Below are 18,458 nucleotides of genomic sequence, written 5' to 3'. Positions count from 1 at the left end.
CAAAATGTTTTAATTTTTTTTTTCTTGACACTGTGAAAGGTTAAACCTTTTGCATTTCTAATGTCTCCCATGCCAAATTGTCATGTGTTTGTAGCAGGTTAATACAGAAGGGGGTTGACAAATCTTTCTATAATCACTACCCCATGTTGCTTTTTATCCTCGTCTGCTGCTCATTTTGGTTGTGAAAAATCCTAATATATCAGTGACAGGAGGTCTGGATTTGTGGCTTAGTGTTATAATTACTCCCACTGAGGCACTGTCAATAGGATTAAAATGAAGATTCTAGACCTGTCCATCGTAGATGAGGTCAGCAACACTAGCAGTGGGAGTACTGTTTCTGCAAGCTGTGCTTTTAGTCCTGAGTTATGGAACCATAGACATTATTATGAAGCAAATATTTGAAAGCTCCAGTGGAGAAAGACCAGTTCTTTTTTTTTTTTTTCCCTACATTAGCTAAACTATCCATCTGTAATAAATAATCTAACAGCATCCATCTATGTCCTGGCCATACATATATGTGTGTTAATTTTCAAATGTATCTGAGCCCCAGAGAGTTTCAATTACAGAACAATCCATTTTGCATTTTATAATTAATAAAGTCTTTGCAGCTGCATAACTTCATCCAGGAAACATCTGCATGCACTCTTTGTGTATACATCATTTCTGTGAAAAGAGGGTTTGCTGAATTCTCTTTAATTTTCTCAGGCTTGGAGAAGGTAGAAAGGTAGGGAGTTGATTAAGGTAATGGAAACAAATCATAAAAATGGCAAGTCATGCCCACACAGATATTAAACAAATTCTACTCACTGCTTGTAGGAAAAAATACAATGCATAGGATCAGTCAGCTTATTCAAGTGAGGAGAGAAAAGGACTCAGGGGAAAACCTGAGCCCTTCTAAGATGGGCAGTCAGTCTCCCATGGTTCTCAGTGGGACCAGCCCGGTACCCCAAGTTCATAGGCAATACTGATGTTGCTGAAAATCTGTGATTACTCCTTTGTCATCCTTTGACACTGGCTCTGAAAAATGTTGTTTTTAAAACATTAGTTTCATCTTAGCTTGCATAAAACTGTCACATCACCAAGGCTTACTAGTGATAGCAAACTCAGGGAATGGTGTGCAAACCAGAGTAAATAGACAAGCTCTCCTGCTCTGCTAGCACAGTATGTCATCTTTATTCTTATCCTCTTACACCAGTCTCCTTTTTTATAATGGGATTAAACAGTAATTAGTGCATTCACCTCTTTAATTATTTTCATATAAACTCAAAAGTTAATTATCAAAAGCCATGTTCAATCAAGTGTCTGACATGCTGAAACAATTGTGGGGCCTTTAAGTCTTGAGCTAATATACCACCTGGAAGCCTTACACTTTGAAAAATGGAGGTTTTTAGAAAATTGTTTATTGTAGTAGCAAATAATTTGCTTGATTAATGTGTCAGTGCCCTATAACTGTTTATTCTTTCTCCTTTGCTTATATAAACAGTAATTGTTACATATGTCACTCATATCCCTCGCCATATTTCCATCATTGCTCCCAGTTTAAGTTCCCTAGCTATCCTAGACACAAAATGAATCTCATAGTGTTTTACAGTGAGAAGGCTACATAAAAATGAATAGTACTTAACACATCCTTGTTTTCCTTTCTTCCGTCGCACAAGTGGGACTCCAGACTGCTGTTTGTTGCCATCTACATCTGCTTTCATTCCCTTCTCCAGAGGTCCTTGGACTTTTTTTTATAAATGTGAAAAGAAACATATACATTTTTTGATCTCTAGCAGGCCACTAAAGCATGTGATGAGCTCACAGCAGAGAAGCTGCTATTTTTCTCCATTAGGTGCAGTCGGCAGCTTATGCTGCAGATGTGGCATCATAGTTCTTGTTAGAGTGTGTTAATTCCTCAGTATTTACTTTTGGCTTTGCAAAATTCCATTCTTTACAGTATTTGTGTAGCCTCTTAAGGGATCCCAAACATACTGGCTAAGAATGTTTGCAAATGCCCTGGCTTCAGCATATGCTGAGCACGTTTCCAAGTGGGCACTGCGCCCTGATGCCCCAGCCGTGCCAGCCCCCACTGTCACCATACGTCCTTGTTATGGCTGAGTGCTACTGGATGTGCCAGAAGAAAGCAACTTAGTCCAAGCCCAGAAAGACTGCTGGTATGATTTTCTGGAGGGTCTTTCATAGTATAGTGTACTGCTTTATCTAGGGCTTCCTCAGTCTCAAACCCCAACTCCAGGAAAGCTCTGTTGTGCGAGAGATTTTGTTCACATTGTCTTTGTAGTTCACACCGAAACTCTGCCAGCTTCTCAACAAGAAAAATCTCAGTTTCATAGAGGAGTTGAGAAAATTTGCCCTGAGGAGCAGCCATGGCTATTGCAGATAAGTGAACAAGTCCATGGAGCTGGTCAGCTCTGGGAGGGTCAGTGATGGACAGTCCCTAAAAGTTTTGAGACTAAGATACTAAGCAAAGAATTGTGCCTTGACTGAAACAACATTTTCTTCTGTATTTATTGTTGATTTTGTAGTATTTGGGGAAAGAATTAAAACCCAATAGTGTTGTTTTAAGCTGGTTGAGGTCAGGCAGGTAGGTGCTATTCTGTGTCTTTGTGCTGTCAGTAACATATAAGACTTTGGAGCAGCTGTTAGAACAAAATAGGAGCTTCATCTGGAAAGAGCTGTTCTAATAAATTAGCAGCCATAAATGACACAACAGAGTGAATGGAAGAGAGTTGTATTTTGTGCTGCCTTTCTCGCCTTTCTCCCCACCCATGTACTGCCATTTGTCATACCCCAGAAGCTCTTCAGTTGCAAAACTACTGCTGGATCTTAACTTGCTTGAGGAACACCAAATGAGTGCACATTTTAATCATATCAGCAATGATGAGGATTAGAACTACGGCATCAGAGTGCCATCTGACCAGTTATATCCCCCTGCATATCTTCTGTCATTGCTTGAGTTCTGTGCCTTGACTTATAATTTAGGCTCCCTTTATAGGGAAGAAGTGCAGCTAATGAATGCTTTTCTGTACTAATGAAGTGAAATATTAAAATGGATGTGTGATCAAATGTCATTTGAGTTGCCTGAAGCTTTGCCATGAAATACTTTTGTGAAAGAGTAGCTGTATTTATCACCTTTAGATTTGCATGTACACAGCTCTGAGTGTTGTTTGGCTACTGTGTTTGTTTTTGGTTTTTTGCAATTAACATTTTTAGTGTTCCTTATGGAGGTAGCAGCAGTGGGGATTTTATGCCACCTGTCCCTGTAATCTTAAAAATATTACATGAAGAACTAAATTGAATCAAAATATGTAGAACTAAAATAGTGTAGAGCAAAACAATCTATCTAAATTACTCATAAAATAAAAAAAAAAAATCCACCATGGCAATTTGGCAAGGAAGGACAAAAGGGAATGGAAAAAAAGAATCAAACCAGTATTTTTGAATTATTCTTTCCCATCTGTTATCTGTGTAGCTGACTGGCAAGTTCTCACACCTTCATAAGTGGTCTATGCAACACCATGTTAGTAGAGTTTTCAGTTGTAATTTTCTTTGCAAGGATAATGGTATGTGTTAAGAACAGATAAGGACCCATAGGCCCCCAGTTTTTAAGCAATAGAAGTATTCTACTGTTAGCCTGAAAAAAAAAAAAAGTGAGAAATTTTATTTTGTGAAGAAAGATGGGAGGATAATTTAGTTGTATTCCTCCAATGAGTACCTTTAATTATAGTGTACAGTCCTGCATATCCTCCTTTCTGAAGAACTACAAAGTTTTTAAAAATCCTATTTAAAAGTGCTGTTTTCATACTGTTAAAAAATTCAGTTCTAGAATATTTTGCCCCTTGTATCTCTAAGATTTATAAGTTAAAGAGGTGGTTATTAAACGTGGTCACAAGCCTCTTAGTGGACAAAAAGCTGATGGAATGGTAGCAGGATATGAATGCCTGAACTTGCTGCCTGTGTTATGCTGTGCAGGAGAATAATTGGCTTTCAGTCATGTAAACTAGTCACAGACACTCAGATCCTTTGAACTCTAATAACAAATGAAATGCACACTTACTTTAAATAGTGAGTGACTAAGCATATAAATGTCTTGATCAAGTCATCAGCAAACAAAAAAAAAAACAAAACCAAAAAAAAACCCCCAAAAAAAAACCCAAACCCAAAAGTGATAAGGAGTCTTCTGTTTACATTTTTTTATTTCTGTCTGAAATCTTTATTTTACGCTCTGCATCTTTGCCGTGTAATGTTCCCTGCTGAGAAGGACAGACTGGAAACACAGTAGGGAACTTTGCCTTTTAAGTTGCTCTTTGCTTTGCAGAGGACTACATGTTGGAAGTTCCGGTGTATTTGTCCAGTGTTTTGTTTGGTATAAGAGAAACATGACAATTTAAGAAAGGCAGGAAACTGTTATGTGGTAATTTTAGCTACATTTCTATTGCAAGTACTAAAAAAGTGGACAGAAGTTTGAATACATTTCTTAAGGTACGTGTATACAAATCTGTTCAGCTTTTGTGCGCTTTGGTCAGAAAATTCTGAAACAACCTTGGATGAAGCTATGAAAGGATAATTTTGAGTTGAATTTGCCACATGCCTGTTGAATTCACAGGTCATGTTTATCTAAAATGCTTCTCTAAAATTCTTTTTGTTGTCTTTTCTAAAGAGCATATATAACAGCTCCTGTGGCAAAATCAAGTTATAGCACATTTTACATGCAGGACTAGATTTTCTTCTAATGCAAACTTGTGCCCTGTTGTCAAAATCAAAGGCTATGAGCTTTGCATGCTAATTGGCTCTGCCAAATAATTTAGCTTCCATCCACTGGGTTATTTTTTAGCACAACAAACTGCAAATGTTATGGCTATTTTAAGCATATTTTTCTTAAAAAGCTTAGTATATTTATAGACTAATAGACAGTCCGAATGTCCTACTGTTGTTATCCATTGTTGATTTACATAATTCACCAGCTTTTATCTGTTGTTGTCTTAATTATTCCTGCATTTATTTTTTTTCTCTGTTGCATAAAATTAATCAGACTAGTATGACTCATGTTGCTTTAGCAACACTATGGGTCCAGTCCAAAGGCTATTAAAGTCAAAGGTAGTCCTCATTGACTTAGTGAGCTTTGGATAAAGTTCATTGTTTTCATGCTCTTTCCATCACTGCAGTACCAGACAACTGAAATAACTGTTCCAAATATCAGTGTCTTTTGATACTTTGCATTTCTGTTCTGAGAAAATATCCAAGCAAATATGAATGTAACCAAAGTAAATTCTCTCCCTCTGAATACAGAATGACTATTTAACTAGATTTAATATTTTGATACCCAGTACAAAGTTTCACCCTCTGTCCCTTTCCTTTGCATACAGGTGATAGCTTAAGAAGGTTAGACTGTCTGTTAGGGTTGGAAGGAAAAAAAAAGAGTTAAATAGTCTGGTTGAAAATACTTCTGCCATATGAGAAGGTTCTGGAGGACTTTTGTGTTTTGTTTTGCATGTTGACAGTGTTTGTAAGTTTGCCTGTAACCTTGGTGTTGAAACTGAGTCTTAATCTGTTTCCAGTTTTAGTGTTGTTGGATCCCCACTTCTCTCTTCCTCATTCCTTACAGTTCTCATAGTTTATGCATTCTTAAGTTGTCTGTCTAGGTTGCAGTGCTCTGCTTGCAAGTCTAATGGTTGATGTGTTTCATGTGTGTTTCTGCCTTGGAAACTGTGGCAGTAGCTGCAAGAAGTATTTCTAAACATCAGCGTTGTAACACAACACATTTTTTGGGTTCACAGTGAGCAAACCAAAGCAAGAAGTTCTCTTGTTTTTCCTGTTGTCTTCCTTTTGTCTTTTTCTTGAAAGTTTTAATAAGTTAATTTCAACCTACTTGTGTCCTTCTGTGAAACTGGAAAAAACCAATTGAGAAGTTTGTGCTGTCTGCTGTCTTCCTCTTTCTTAATGTTCTTACCAGAGTTGTCTTTTAAGCAAATATTCATGCCTTGTTCTTTCTTCAGGATCAGGGATTTCTGGTGGATTGCAGATTCTTTGGATTTCTGAAATCAGGGAAGAATAAATTTTGCTCCAAAACAACTAGTTCAGATACTGTAAACGCTTCAGTGGCCTTGCAGCAGATCTCTAGAGTGTTTTCCTTCTGTTTAGGCCTATTGCAGGCCCCCAGATATTTCACAGCATTATTATACTTTTCTTTGGTGAAAAACAGGTGCTTCATGTATTTATGTGGCCCTCTGTTTTAAAAAATTGTACTGCTAGCTGTTGTGATACATATAGTATATACTTGAACTCATAAAAATGCCACAAAATCATTAACAGCATCATCTGAAGAAAAAGAAATTGTGAGCATATCTTGCTTGAGCCAACATAACAGAGTGGGCAGTTTAGGTGTTTACAGAAATGTATACCTCATGTGACAGAAGCAAAAAAAGACAGGATAGAAGTCCCTGCAAATCGAAATCTTAATTTGTTTTGTTCTGCTTTAGCTTGTGGCCGTGGGTTCTACAAATCCTCCTCACAAGATCTGCAGTGCTCCCGCTGCCCCACTCACAGCTTCTCTGACAAGGAAGGATCTTCCAGATGCGACTGTGAAGATAGCTATTACAGAGCACCTTCTGATCCACCATATGTCGCATGCACAAGTGAGTGAGTCATGAATTTAATAGTAAAGGACGTTGCTTAACCAACCAGGTGCAGCCACTTGCAGCGAGTAGTTTTGTCTGGCTTTTCCTGGGTTTGAAAAGTACATTTGCAATGGTAAAAGAAACTGAAAGGCAGAAAAAGCGTTGACAGTGAATACAGAATCAGCATAAATATAATTTTCAAGTTTGCTTGGTACAGCTTTGGAAAACATTGCATGTTGCATAAGTGCATAACTCACTGTAATAGATGTAATACAGGCCCAGTTCTCCCTAAATTGTTGCAGACAATATGCATTATGTGATATAATACCAAAATTAGTAATGTGAAAAATGAAAAGTAGCCTCTGTGGAGCTGCACTTTGATTGAACTGTAATTGGATCTGACTTTACCTTCTAACTGCAAATAGATTGGCTGACACAGATTGGTGATTCAAATAGTGGAAGTCTCCTAAATTCAAAATATCACTAAATATCTCTGTAAATCATATCAGAGCTGGTAACAAAAGACTAGATGCAGCTTGTGCAGCATGTTTAGAAGAGATGAACAAACCCCATATGTGGAAAACCTGTAAAAGAGAACTTTTAAAGTATATTAACTATTCCTTTTAATTATGTAGAAGAGAAACTGCTAAAAATCACTTGCAGTAAATATACAGACAGTTGTTATTCTGACGTTTTAATGGAAAATAAATAAAGCTCTTATCAAATGAGTTCAAGAATGCTTTTATATAGCCTGTACTAAAAATAATGAAATGTTTATGTGAAGAAAAATGCTTCAAGTGTTTTCTGTCTCAGTAATTAAAATGCTACCTGTGTGTCCCACTGTGGTTTTGTGTAATTACCCGGACTTCTTTGTGTATTATGTAGGACCTCCATCTGCACCACAGAACCTAATTTTCAATATCAACCAGACGACCGTGAGTTTGGAGTGGAGTCCTCCCGCTGACAACGGGGGAAGAAGCGATGTGACCTACCGCATCTTGTGCAAGAGGTGCAGCTGGGAGCAGGGCGAGTGTGTTCCCTGTGGGAGTAACATTGGATATATGCCCCAGCAAACTGGATTAGTAGATAACTATGTCACTGTCATGGACCTGCTAGCTCACGCTAACTACACGTTTGAAGTCGAAGCTGTGAATGGGGTTTCTGACTTGAGCCGTTCCCAGAGGCTTTTTGCAGCTGTCAGTATTACCACCGGCCAAGCAGGTAAGCTTTCATCACTTACGAATCTCGGCACTGTGAGACTGAGAGAAATTTGGAACATGCAAACTGTAGGTGCAGTAAATCAGGAGCATGTTTAGTGTGCTCTGGCTCATTAATCTTTTCGCCTTGCCAGCTATTTAATTTGAGCTTGTACTATTTCAGGATAACCTGTCCTGTTTCTTGGCCTCAGGATTGCTTTCAGAAAGCATTCACAGAAGACTTAAAGAAGACGTGCAGCTTTTTTATAAAATAGAGTTTCTAAACTTAGGAACGTTTTTTTTTTTATTTTGGTCTCACTTCATTATAGTTAATTCCCTAGTATTTGAAGATAAAAAAAATATATGTGAGAGTTCTATGCAGACTTCCTTTTTGAATTTTTAAAACATGTATGGGACTCCTAGGTCACTGGAAGATGATTTGGATTTCTGATGGTGTTTTCAGTGTTAATGTTTGCCCTCAGGACGATATTTCTGATTTATCTTATATTTCCAGATATTTGATTATGAGATGCAATGAGAATGTGCTGATTATTCTTTGTTTCTTCTGTTTATCATAATCTGACAGGTGAAATGTCAGGGGAAATAAAATCAAACCAGCATATCACCCCAGGGAAAAAAAGGGCTTTAGTTGTCTACAGCTGAACAAAAAAAAAAAAAAAAAAAGAATTCTCAGATTTAGGTTTCTGAACTGGCCAGTTGCTTTTTGATAAAATTACAGACAATAGTATGCTGTGTTCCTAAAGGGAGGATAGTAAAGCTAACCTTTTGTAATTTTAACAATCTTAAACAAAATATTATTTGCAAGATCTGGCTTTTAAAGAAATATTAAATAGTATTTTTACTATTACTTTTCATGGTAAAAGAAAATATAAAGTGAATAACGAATGTGATTCTTCCTGTAAGAACAGCTGACTAATATTTTAAAGGATACTTCATACTTATGTCTTGGAGGAAATTTCAATGACTGTGAATCATGGGTTTGTTTTTTTTAGTGCAGTAGAAATGATCCCCTAAAGTAATGTTTTGAACTAAGAACAAACTCACCAAACAGGGTAAACAAACAAGAAAAACTTTAATTATTTTGTACTTTAAAGATAATAATCGCAAAAAAAAATAAGGGACAAGAGATTTAGTTCAAAACCTTCCTTCCTTCCCCCCAAATTTAGGATAGTTGATATGGTTGTTGAAGTTAGGCTGGAGTGTTTAATCTCCCTATAGTGCTTTTATGGATTCCAAGAGCACGTTTTACATTATTTTGGAGCCATCTCTGTGGCTGAAAGGATTGGTCTCTGTGTTCATTCAGTTCTTGAAGTTTATGATGAGATTTTCAGCACAGAAAACTTACTCTGAGGCTATTTTTGTACCACAGATGATATTATTTTGGCACCATGATTTTTCATCTTCAAAATAATTCTCCAAACATGCACAGGTGGACAGTGTTCTGCTCTCTAGATGACTGTACAGAGCTATCACATGAAGAAGAGGATTTGGACTTTTTCCTATTTAGCTGAATCAAATTGGCTTTACTTTATGTGCTGTGATGGTTCAGTGGCACACAGGGTAAAGGAAGAACCAGTGCAATTTAGTGGCTAGTACCACATCTCAATGAGATGAAAAAACCTTTATCAAAAGTTTGTTGTGTTTTCTCCAGGACAGCTCATTATTGTTCATCCTTTTGTGTTGTCATAGTCAAGGATTTAGAAGGTTTTTATTAGGCCAGAAGCTATAATATGGTTATCCTGTTCTATCTTAAACTTAACACAAGCTGTGTGATTTTATGAAATGATCCTCACATCCAGCCCAGAGATATTAGTGAAACTATAGCTTGCATATATAACAGAGGAAGCATCTAGACTTTACTAAAGATGTAATCAAAAATCTTCAACATCCTAGACAAGCTTTGTAAGAGCATGAGGCAGGAGATCTGACTCTGTTCCTTCCCTACTCTCGAGTTTCCTGTGGGATTGCACACAGACCAGCATTTCCCAGCATTTGACACTGTTTAGAGAAAGGGTATGACTGAAGCTTTGCCTGTTTAGCACTTCTGAATGTAAAGATTTAGAGGCTTCCAATTTGGCATCTAAATGGAATATACGTGGAGGACAGATTTTGGAAGAAAAAAATGACTTTAAGCTCTTTTTGTTGCAGTTTTTTCTGTAAAACGAAGGTAACCTTCATTTTTCCTTATCAAGCTTTTAAAGATTTTCTGATTAGAAGTGGCACATAAATGCAGCTTTTTTTTTTTTCACAGAATCACAAAATTTGTGTTAAAGAAAATACAGACATTCAGAACAAATGCATTTAGCAAAAGACCTCTTCTACATTATTTTTGCAACAGCATGTTTTGGATCCTAATACTGATTTCTTTGGTTTCTCAAGGAGGAAAATATTTTAGGTGGAACAGATTGATGACTATAATTGAACAGAAAGAGACTGGTTGCTCAAAGGAAACTGTTATGCTTCTGTGTTTCTCTTTTATTTTACTACAGAGAGAAAGAAAATGTTGGATTTATTTATAGCCAAGTAAACTAGGATTCATGCAGCTCTCATTTGTTCCTGTGTGACTGTTCTATACTTCTGGAAAAACTGACTTTTTTCTGTGCCCATATTGCTTTTTATGTGTGTAAATGTGTCTAACTAAACCTTCTTCACATGTTATTATGCTAACACAATAGGTGGCTATATATAATTACTGGGTTCACCAGTTGCACACAGGATTGCAATGAGATTTTCCCTTTGTAGTTTTGGTTTAATTGAATTGCTCCTTTGTGTCCATAGTCCCAAAATTCAAATCATTGTGTAATGATAACAGGAAATTATTGATAAAAGAATGGGGTTATAGAATACATTCAGTGTTTCTTCGCCCACATATAACAAGCTTCTGATGAGAGAAAGAGAGCATGCCACATAAAAGAGCCAGGTGGTGGATAAAAACCTATTTATATTTGTGGAAATAATACAATAAAATGACTGCAAGTGGGTAGGTATCATTTCACATCATTTATATATATATTTATATATATACACGTATGACACATTGCTGTTCATTCCTTGTTTTAAAAAGACTTTGTGACTAGGCTGTCAATTGTCATGTGGCTTATTTTTATGCTTCAGCCAAGAACCATGAGGCTTTTGGTTTTGCTTTGTTTTCTTTTTTTTTGACAAGATTAAGTACACAAAGTCCCCTAGGAGTAAACCATCTTGTTTCATATCTTGCCTATCCCACACCATATAAAGAATACAGGATGTCATCCCAGTACTGCAAGCTGATCTATGGGAACCCCTGCATCCTTGTAGAATTCAGATTTGAATGTGAATAAACTCTAGTTACAATAAAAAAAATAAAGAGCTGCACCTGGTGAACAGCTGACAAGCCCTACCTTTGCAAGACTGGGTTTTTACCAAAGATAAAATTGACCACTTCCCTGATAAGATATTCCCCTTTCAGTTGCACTGGTAGTTCCTTTGGATCCATCAAATTCCTAACCAAATTTTACATTTTTTCCATACAACACCCAAAAGGTGAAATTGGGTAGGTTTCACTGCAGATGAATATTTGTTGTATTTTGGCATTCATGCATTTTCATTTTACAAAATACGCTTCAATAATAATTTTATAATTTTTCTGTTGACATTTTTGCAAAGATAGTGTGTTTTTAAAACTGTCTTTCTGCATCCTTTCCTCTAGGATCTTTCTGAATTAACAATGGCCTCATCTCTGGAAAGGAGTTATATACACCCAACCTTCCCTGGCCTTGATAAAACTTCGGTTATTTTGAATGAATACCAAAATTTATCAGGGTTTGAGAAAATATGTGTCCTGAGCCAGTTTAAATTGTCTTTATAGTCATTGAAAAGAAAAAATCACGTCCAAGGGGACTCTCATCATGCCTTATTACTGTAACTAACTAAGACAAACAGAAGTTAAAATGTAATGCCAATAACTGTCCCTAAATGTACTCATTGCTCTTGGGCAGGGAGCACTTGCTAATGCTTGCTGCTTCTTCACAGCAAGAAAGGGTGCCCCATAGCACTCTTAGGTCATGCTGTGCCTTCACATGCACTTAATGCTGACCACTTCAAGTGGTTAAAAACCCCTGATCCAGTTCCATAATCAAGGCTTACTCTTGAAAAATATTGTTTTTTAGTAACAATTTCCTTTGTATATGTTGATTTGCTGCTATTCCCTTTTTACATCTTAGAGTTCAGTTTTAAGACCTTTTCCTACAAAAAAAGCAGATTCCAAATTTCACAGTTAAAAAAAAGGAAGCTGAATTTGTCAAATTGGCATTAACCCAGCAACTTGAACTGAAAAAAATATTGCATGCTATAAAATCATGGCTATTATCAGCAGCACCGTTGATTTACATGACAAGAAGAAATGGCTGAACGCATAAATGCAAATCTATGGGATGGGTTCTGCCTTTCTTAGGTAATTCTGAAGTCTCTCTAAATAAGAGAGACACTTCACATTCTCTCATGTTACATTCTCCTTTCATTCTTGCTGCTTATAATTTTTCTGTTCTTTGTTTTGTTACTCTTTTTCCCAGCTCTCAATTATCCCTACTCATTTTTTAAAGTCTCTTCTTTCATAGTCTCTGCACTACTGACCATCCACTTGTTTCCTGTTCCTGTCAGTCTCACGTAAGCCTGGCTTTTCTTCAGCCATGAGCTGTCCCCCAGCAGAGGCAGCAGTCGAGAGGATTGATGCCTGCCTTTCCCAGTCACTGTGACCTCAGTGTTCTAGTCCTATTCTCACTTCCCTCCTTTCACCAGGCCATTTTGCTTTCTTCCCATAGTGCCACCAAGCTGTTTTAATCTGCCTTCATCTGCATCTTCCATCCAATGTTCACTTCTGGTGCTACATGACAGATTATTACAAATAGCTTCAGTGTTCAACTAAACATTTCTTCAGTGTTTTCCCATTTCAGTGGACTTCATTTAGCTATAGGTTCCCTTGGCTATTTCCTGCTAATGACTTTACTTTTTGAGCTATGCTTCATCTCCTAACGTCCAACTGTAGATCAGTTTTCACACATTAATATGGCTACATCATCAGTATATATTTTTTTAAAAGCAATTCCTCATGTAAAAAGAATTCAGATTATAAAAAATAATGTTTTCTTTTTAACAAAAGTGTTTCACTTGTTGAGCTGGGGGAATTATTTTACAAAAAGTCACTTTTCAAATGTAATATTCACTAAGTGCTTTCATTAAACTGAGATTTTTAGAAGCATGTATGTGATGATGACTGTATTTGGGTTACCTTTTTGCTTATTTTTTTAATGGGAGCTGTATGGATGTCTGTGCTTATTCTTAATAATATTTAAGATAGATTATAATATTTTAAATTTCTTTTCCTAGACCAGTAGGCAGAAATCAAAGCTGTGTAAATGTTCTGCATTTCATGGTCATCAGCTAAAAAGGGAAAAAAAGAGTAGAAATTAGTTGTATATGATAGTCATTATTCTTTTACTTTTTTAGATGTCTTTTCAGTACATTAAAAGAGTGGATGAGGTTATTTCTGTGGAGCTAAGACTGCCTATTGATCTGCAATCACATTACCCTGAACTAATATCACAGATTTTTTTGCAGGAGGCGATAACTGAGTTTATACCTGAATTAAACTGATGGATAAAAACTTGATAAGAATCCAGTCTCTGTATAGCAAATACCATCAGATCAAGGAAAGCAGTTTGTTCATTCACTGATTGTATCAGGTCATATTTAATATTGTGACATCCACAAGGTTATAGAGATACTACAGAATTGCAAGTTTGGGGCATTATTACTAGATTATTAAAAGTTAGATTTTTCTTCAGGAGTTTCACAAAGAAGGAAACATCTGTCGAGGATAGAATATGGTATGGCACATATGTTTGGGAGTTTTGATAATACCTTTTATACATACACAGAACATGTATATTCGCAAAAAAATTGCAATGACAAGCAGTGCATTTTATAAGAAAATTAATTTATATTAATTTTTTTTCTATCATTTAGTTCTAATTTGTTCCAATATTTTTTACTGAAAGATAAGAGAGATAAAAAAGCAAGCAGATGCTAGCTGTGTTGCTTAGGGTCTGATCCTGCACCACTGAAGTCAATGGAAGCTTTGTCATTGACTTCAATAGGAGCAGGATTTGAACCTTATGCTCTATCAGAACACACAGGAACAAAAGCAATGGGCTCTCTGTCATCCTGAAAGGAAACTTTAACTTCATATCACATATTGAGTCTATGTCAGGTTTTTCCACGTCAGTTTGTGACTGAATGTAATTGGAATTTTTTGTATAGCTTACTAAAAATATGTTGTTGTTGTTTTGGTATTTTGTTTGCTTTTGGGGTTTTTTTGTTTGTTTTAATGGATATCAGAACTCTTGCCTGTTCAGCTCTATCATAAAAGCTTTTTTGGAAGAGACGTAATAATTTTTGCTAAGGAACAAATCTTTTTCTAATAAGGTTTACGTGAATTTTACAGTAGTTAGAAGTGAAAAGAATGGGAAGCACACTGTAGTGTAACTACACAAAGATAAAGTAAAGCTTCAGCTTCACAGAAGCAGAGCTCCAAATTAGAAATGGTCTGATTAAGCTATGTATGTTGAATGTTTGGTGGCAACCTGCTCAGAGAAGCATGACAGCCGCAGGGCTATTGACTTTCCTGTGCACTGAGCTATTGAAAAAGCAGGTTATGTCACCATGCTCTAATGTACACCACTCAAGAATAATTTCACCAGCTGCACAATAAGAAACTATGTACTTGAGGAAGAAAATGAGCAACATAAAGTACAATTTTGCTGTGGAAAGGAGGGATTACTTTACTGATGTCGCACAAAGGACTAGAAGCCCTTTTTGTCTTTTAAAAACATGGGCCAGCTATCTCCTCAATATTTATGAGTTAAACCAGTTCCTAAAAACAGTGATGAAAAATTAACCCTGATCTGAAAAAGCAAGTATTAATATCACACTGCCTATGACCAATCTTTGAAAGGTTTTTAAGATTAAAGAGCTCTACTTGTGACACCTGCTGGGTGAATTTTTAAACCCTCAAAAATCCCTTCTTCTTTCCCTTCATCCATAGTTGTTTTTTTTTTCTCATGTCAGCAAGTTCTTTTCAACAGTTTAGAAACTCTTTGCACTTTTTTATACTTTTTGAGAACTTTAATACATAGTTCTGTGATGGCCCAGCTAGTGTCAAAGTCTTCCCAGGATAGCTGCATTACAAAGACAAGAAATCGCTTGATATATTTATACTTGATACACATTCTAGAGCAGCTAATTAACTTATGTGTGAAGAATGTACAACTTCACAGACCTTTGATTTTCACAGCAGAACAACATCCCCAGGTCTTCCTTTTACTGCTTCCTATGAGCTGTAGTATGGTAACTGGATTAGGATATAAATAAGTGCAGGACATCATCAGTAGGAACTCTGAACTCAGTGTTGTTTATTTGTTTCAGACCTTTTGAAGAATTAAAGTGCCATTGTCATTAGAACAAACAAAGCCTTTTAAGTGCTCAGACGCTTTTTCAATGAGAAATGAACATCACTGTTGAAAGGCACTATTGCAAGTATATAAGTGCTACCAAATGTGAAATCCTAATTAAGGTTGAATGTAGTGAATTAAAAAATTCTTAGACTGTAACATCTCTATACAGTGAAGCATTTGATGACAGCATGGCATGGAGCCAACCTACTGTAATGACTCCTGTGCAAATCTTTAGAAGAGAGAAGGTAGCTTGTATAGGGAGAGCTAAAGAATTTTCTTCATTAAACTTAAATGATGCCATGTAGAATTGTCCAGAAATTTAAAACAATGTCTTTCCAGTTTCCTTTTTTAATATATATTCTCTTTAGAAATATAGTCAGAGATTCTTCTGCTTCTCTTTTGGAGCACATCATATTTTATTCAGTTACTTATTTTATTTTTGTTGCATGTGCCAATAAGCCTCCTTTTTCTAAAAGGAAAACCAGATTTGGCTAAATGGGCCCTCAGTGGAAAAATACAAGTCTTCCTCTTCTGGCTCACGGCCTTCTGGCAGTTTAGGGAGTATTAATGGCCTAAGAATAAATGGTTCACCTCTGGCAGGGAAGGGTGAAGATAGACAAATTCTTAAGAGATGGATATGATCTTTCTAATGGTAGTGGGGTAATAGGAAAGGGAGACATCTCCCTTAATACACTATTGCTGACTTACCCATTATGACAACTCCTGGGCGTCAGCAGATTTTTCAGGTGCTGGAATAGTCTCAATAATTAATAGCCTGAACAATTTTTGCCAACTTTGACATGTCTCTGCCCTATGTTTCTTCTGCTTTGTATGTGAAAGAACCATCCCTGACTCCATAGGGCATGCTCCTAAGGGAACAGTTTTATCTACTACTGTTTAGTGTATGTATTGCTTTGTACACTTAAGCATTTCTGTAGTCTTTCCCTGTGACAGTCAAAATATCTAATTGGTTCTATTTCTAGAGAGAACTCTCAGGGCAATTTACTGAGGAAGCCATGGTTGAAGGCTGGAAATTGACAACAATAAAAGTGTTATCCCAAGTTCAATAGTTAATGTTAAGATAGGAGATGCTGATTATCTTTTTCTTTGCTTTGTTAGTGATGAATGGAAGCAAATTTGATGTGGACAGCAATCTGGTGGAATGATGCAGAGCTATCTATGAAAACATCTGTACTAATCCACCAATGCAGTAAATTATAGCTACAAGCAAACGACATTGATCCAAGAGGATCATTAACAGCTTTAACCAACTGATCCAAGTAATAGGGTAAATGAGAGAACATTATCAAGATCTGATTTTTACAGCTGTCAGCTACAATTGCTAAAACACGATTGCCACTTCCTCTCAACTTCAACTATTTTATGACTTAAATTTAGTGTATCCTATTGTGGTCAGCCAACAAGGATCAATTCAGTGGTAAAATATGCAGTAAAAAATATCCCAGTGATCATGCACTCCATTTACCAGGAGGTCAGTCACAAAGGGAGAGATAATTGCTGCAAGCCAGCAAAATTAATCGGGGATGAGCCAGAAAGGATGATGTATGTTTTGTGACAAAGTACGTGACAGAGATGTACGTATAAACCTGTAGCTGCTTGCCTTGTTGAGGACACAAGGACAAGAGAAGGAGACATGTGAAAAACAATTAGCATGGCTTCAGAGTGAGCAACTCTTAATTATCCATAACATGTCGACATCAGATAATTAGTGTCCCAATTTTTAACAATATTTGTTCATTAACTACAGTAGAATAAGAAAGATCAAGAACAGAGCCATTTGTCTGAGCTAAGTGTTACATAATGGTGTCTACATGTGAACATAATACAACTAAATCATGCTCATGGTAATGACACAGAAATCTTCTTACTGTGGGACCAATATAAATGTCCTCAATTCGAGCTTATAACAAGCTGCTTTTTATGTTTCTATAAGGTAGTTTATTTGTGTTGGCAGCCTTCAAAATAAATAAGACTGTCGTGATAGCTGTAGTTCTAAACTCCCTGAATTGCTGCTTTTCATTTATACATTTAAATTTTCACAGCAAGTGTCAAAAGCTGTGTGACTCAGACCATTTTTGATATTAATGCTAATTAAGAAGAGGTCATTTTTAGCTCAGTTTTCTAAACATCTAAGGCTCTGTGAGCGTGCTAAATACACATCTCTTTGAAAATTTTCCTTCAGCTCCTTTTCCTCTGTCTATGGTTTTTGACCATTTTAAACTATGTTTGACAGCGAAGTAGATGTCTTCAGATCTTACCTGTCATCAGTGGGCCAATAAAGACCTCATTCCTTACTGAATGAGGCAAATGGTGTCAGACACAAGAGAATCCACATGTGCAAAAACACAGAAAACCTTAAGAAAAAATATTCACAGAACTGCTTGAATTTTCTAGTGTTAATGCAGGAAATCTTAGAAGTGCAGAATGGGATGTTTCATATCTCACTTCCATCTTGTTTCTGCTATATAAGAAAAGGAGAGAGAGAGACAGATACACACATGTTTGCATGCACACACACACACACACACACACACCTACTCATGTAGCTCAATCTCCTTTTAATCACTCTTTCTTCTATCTTGTTAGTATATTTTTCAGAATTTTTCAGACAGATCTCGTTTCCTTTTAAGTAGGTTTAAGATTAGGGATGAGGTCCTGTCACTGTGGTTCTTAGCTTTGCTTTACATGACCCCTCCTCAACTACTACGCACATTTCAACAGCTTGTACAAAATTATCCATTGAATCTGGTGTTTTTTGTCTTATGGGCCTGCTGCTGCAAATATGTGTATTTGCAGCAGCAGGCCCTTCAGTTTCTGTATCTGCCATTTCGTGTCTGCTGATGGATCTATTTGCCATCTCTCCTTTTGACCTTTTCTGTCTGTCTGTCACATAAATGGTTCTTTTTTTTTTTGAGAATCCCATTTCCTAATGCATCATGGAGAGCTCATAGTTTTCCATAATATCCAAACTCCTATCAGGCAGTAGTGGCTGAGTCAGCAGAGCAGATTCAAAGCTAGCAAACCCTGATGCTTATGTGGAGAAATGCCATTTATTTCTCTAAAGAGTCTATTTAAGTTCATACAGCCTCTAATCATGGCTGTGAAATGAGGAA

General features: G+C 36.5%; 1 protein-coding gene across 5 annotated transcripts in view; it reads left to right on the top strand.

Annotated features, from left to right (window-relative positions):
* EPHA7 (EPH receptor A7) overlaps positions 1-18,458 on the top strand; it is a 176,546-nt gene that overhangs the window by 48,084 nt on the left and 110,004 nt on the right. For all 5 annotated transcript variants that reach the window (XM_054279669.1, XM_054279672.1, XM_054279667.1 and 2 more), the window contains exons 4-5: positions 6,480-6,635; positions 7,503-7,838. In XM_054279669.1, coding sequence (XP_054135644.1) covers positions 6,480-6,635; positions 7,503-7,838 — 492 coding nt within the window. The remainder of the gene's footprint in view (positions 1-6,479; positions 6,636-7,502; positions 7,839-18,458) is intronic.

This window comes from Melozone crissalis, unplaced genomic scaffold (assembly GCF_028551555.1).
Source record: "Melozone crissalis strain CALT ecotype California unplaced genomic scaffold, PUWL_Pcris_2 ptg000027l_1, whole genome shotgun sequence".
Taxonomy (NCBI): domain Eukaryota; kingdom Metazoa; phylum Chordata; class Aves; order Passeriformes; family Passerellidae; genus Melozone; species Melozone crissalis.
Note: the sequence above shows the minus strand (reverse complement) of the source record. Positions and strands in the feature narration are given on the sequence as shown.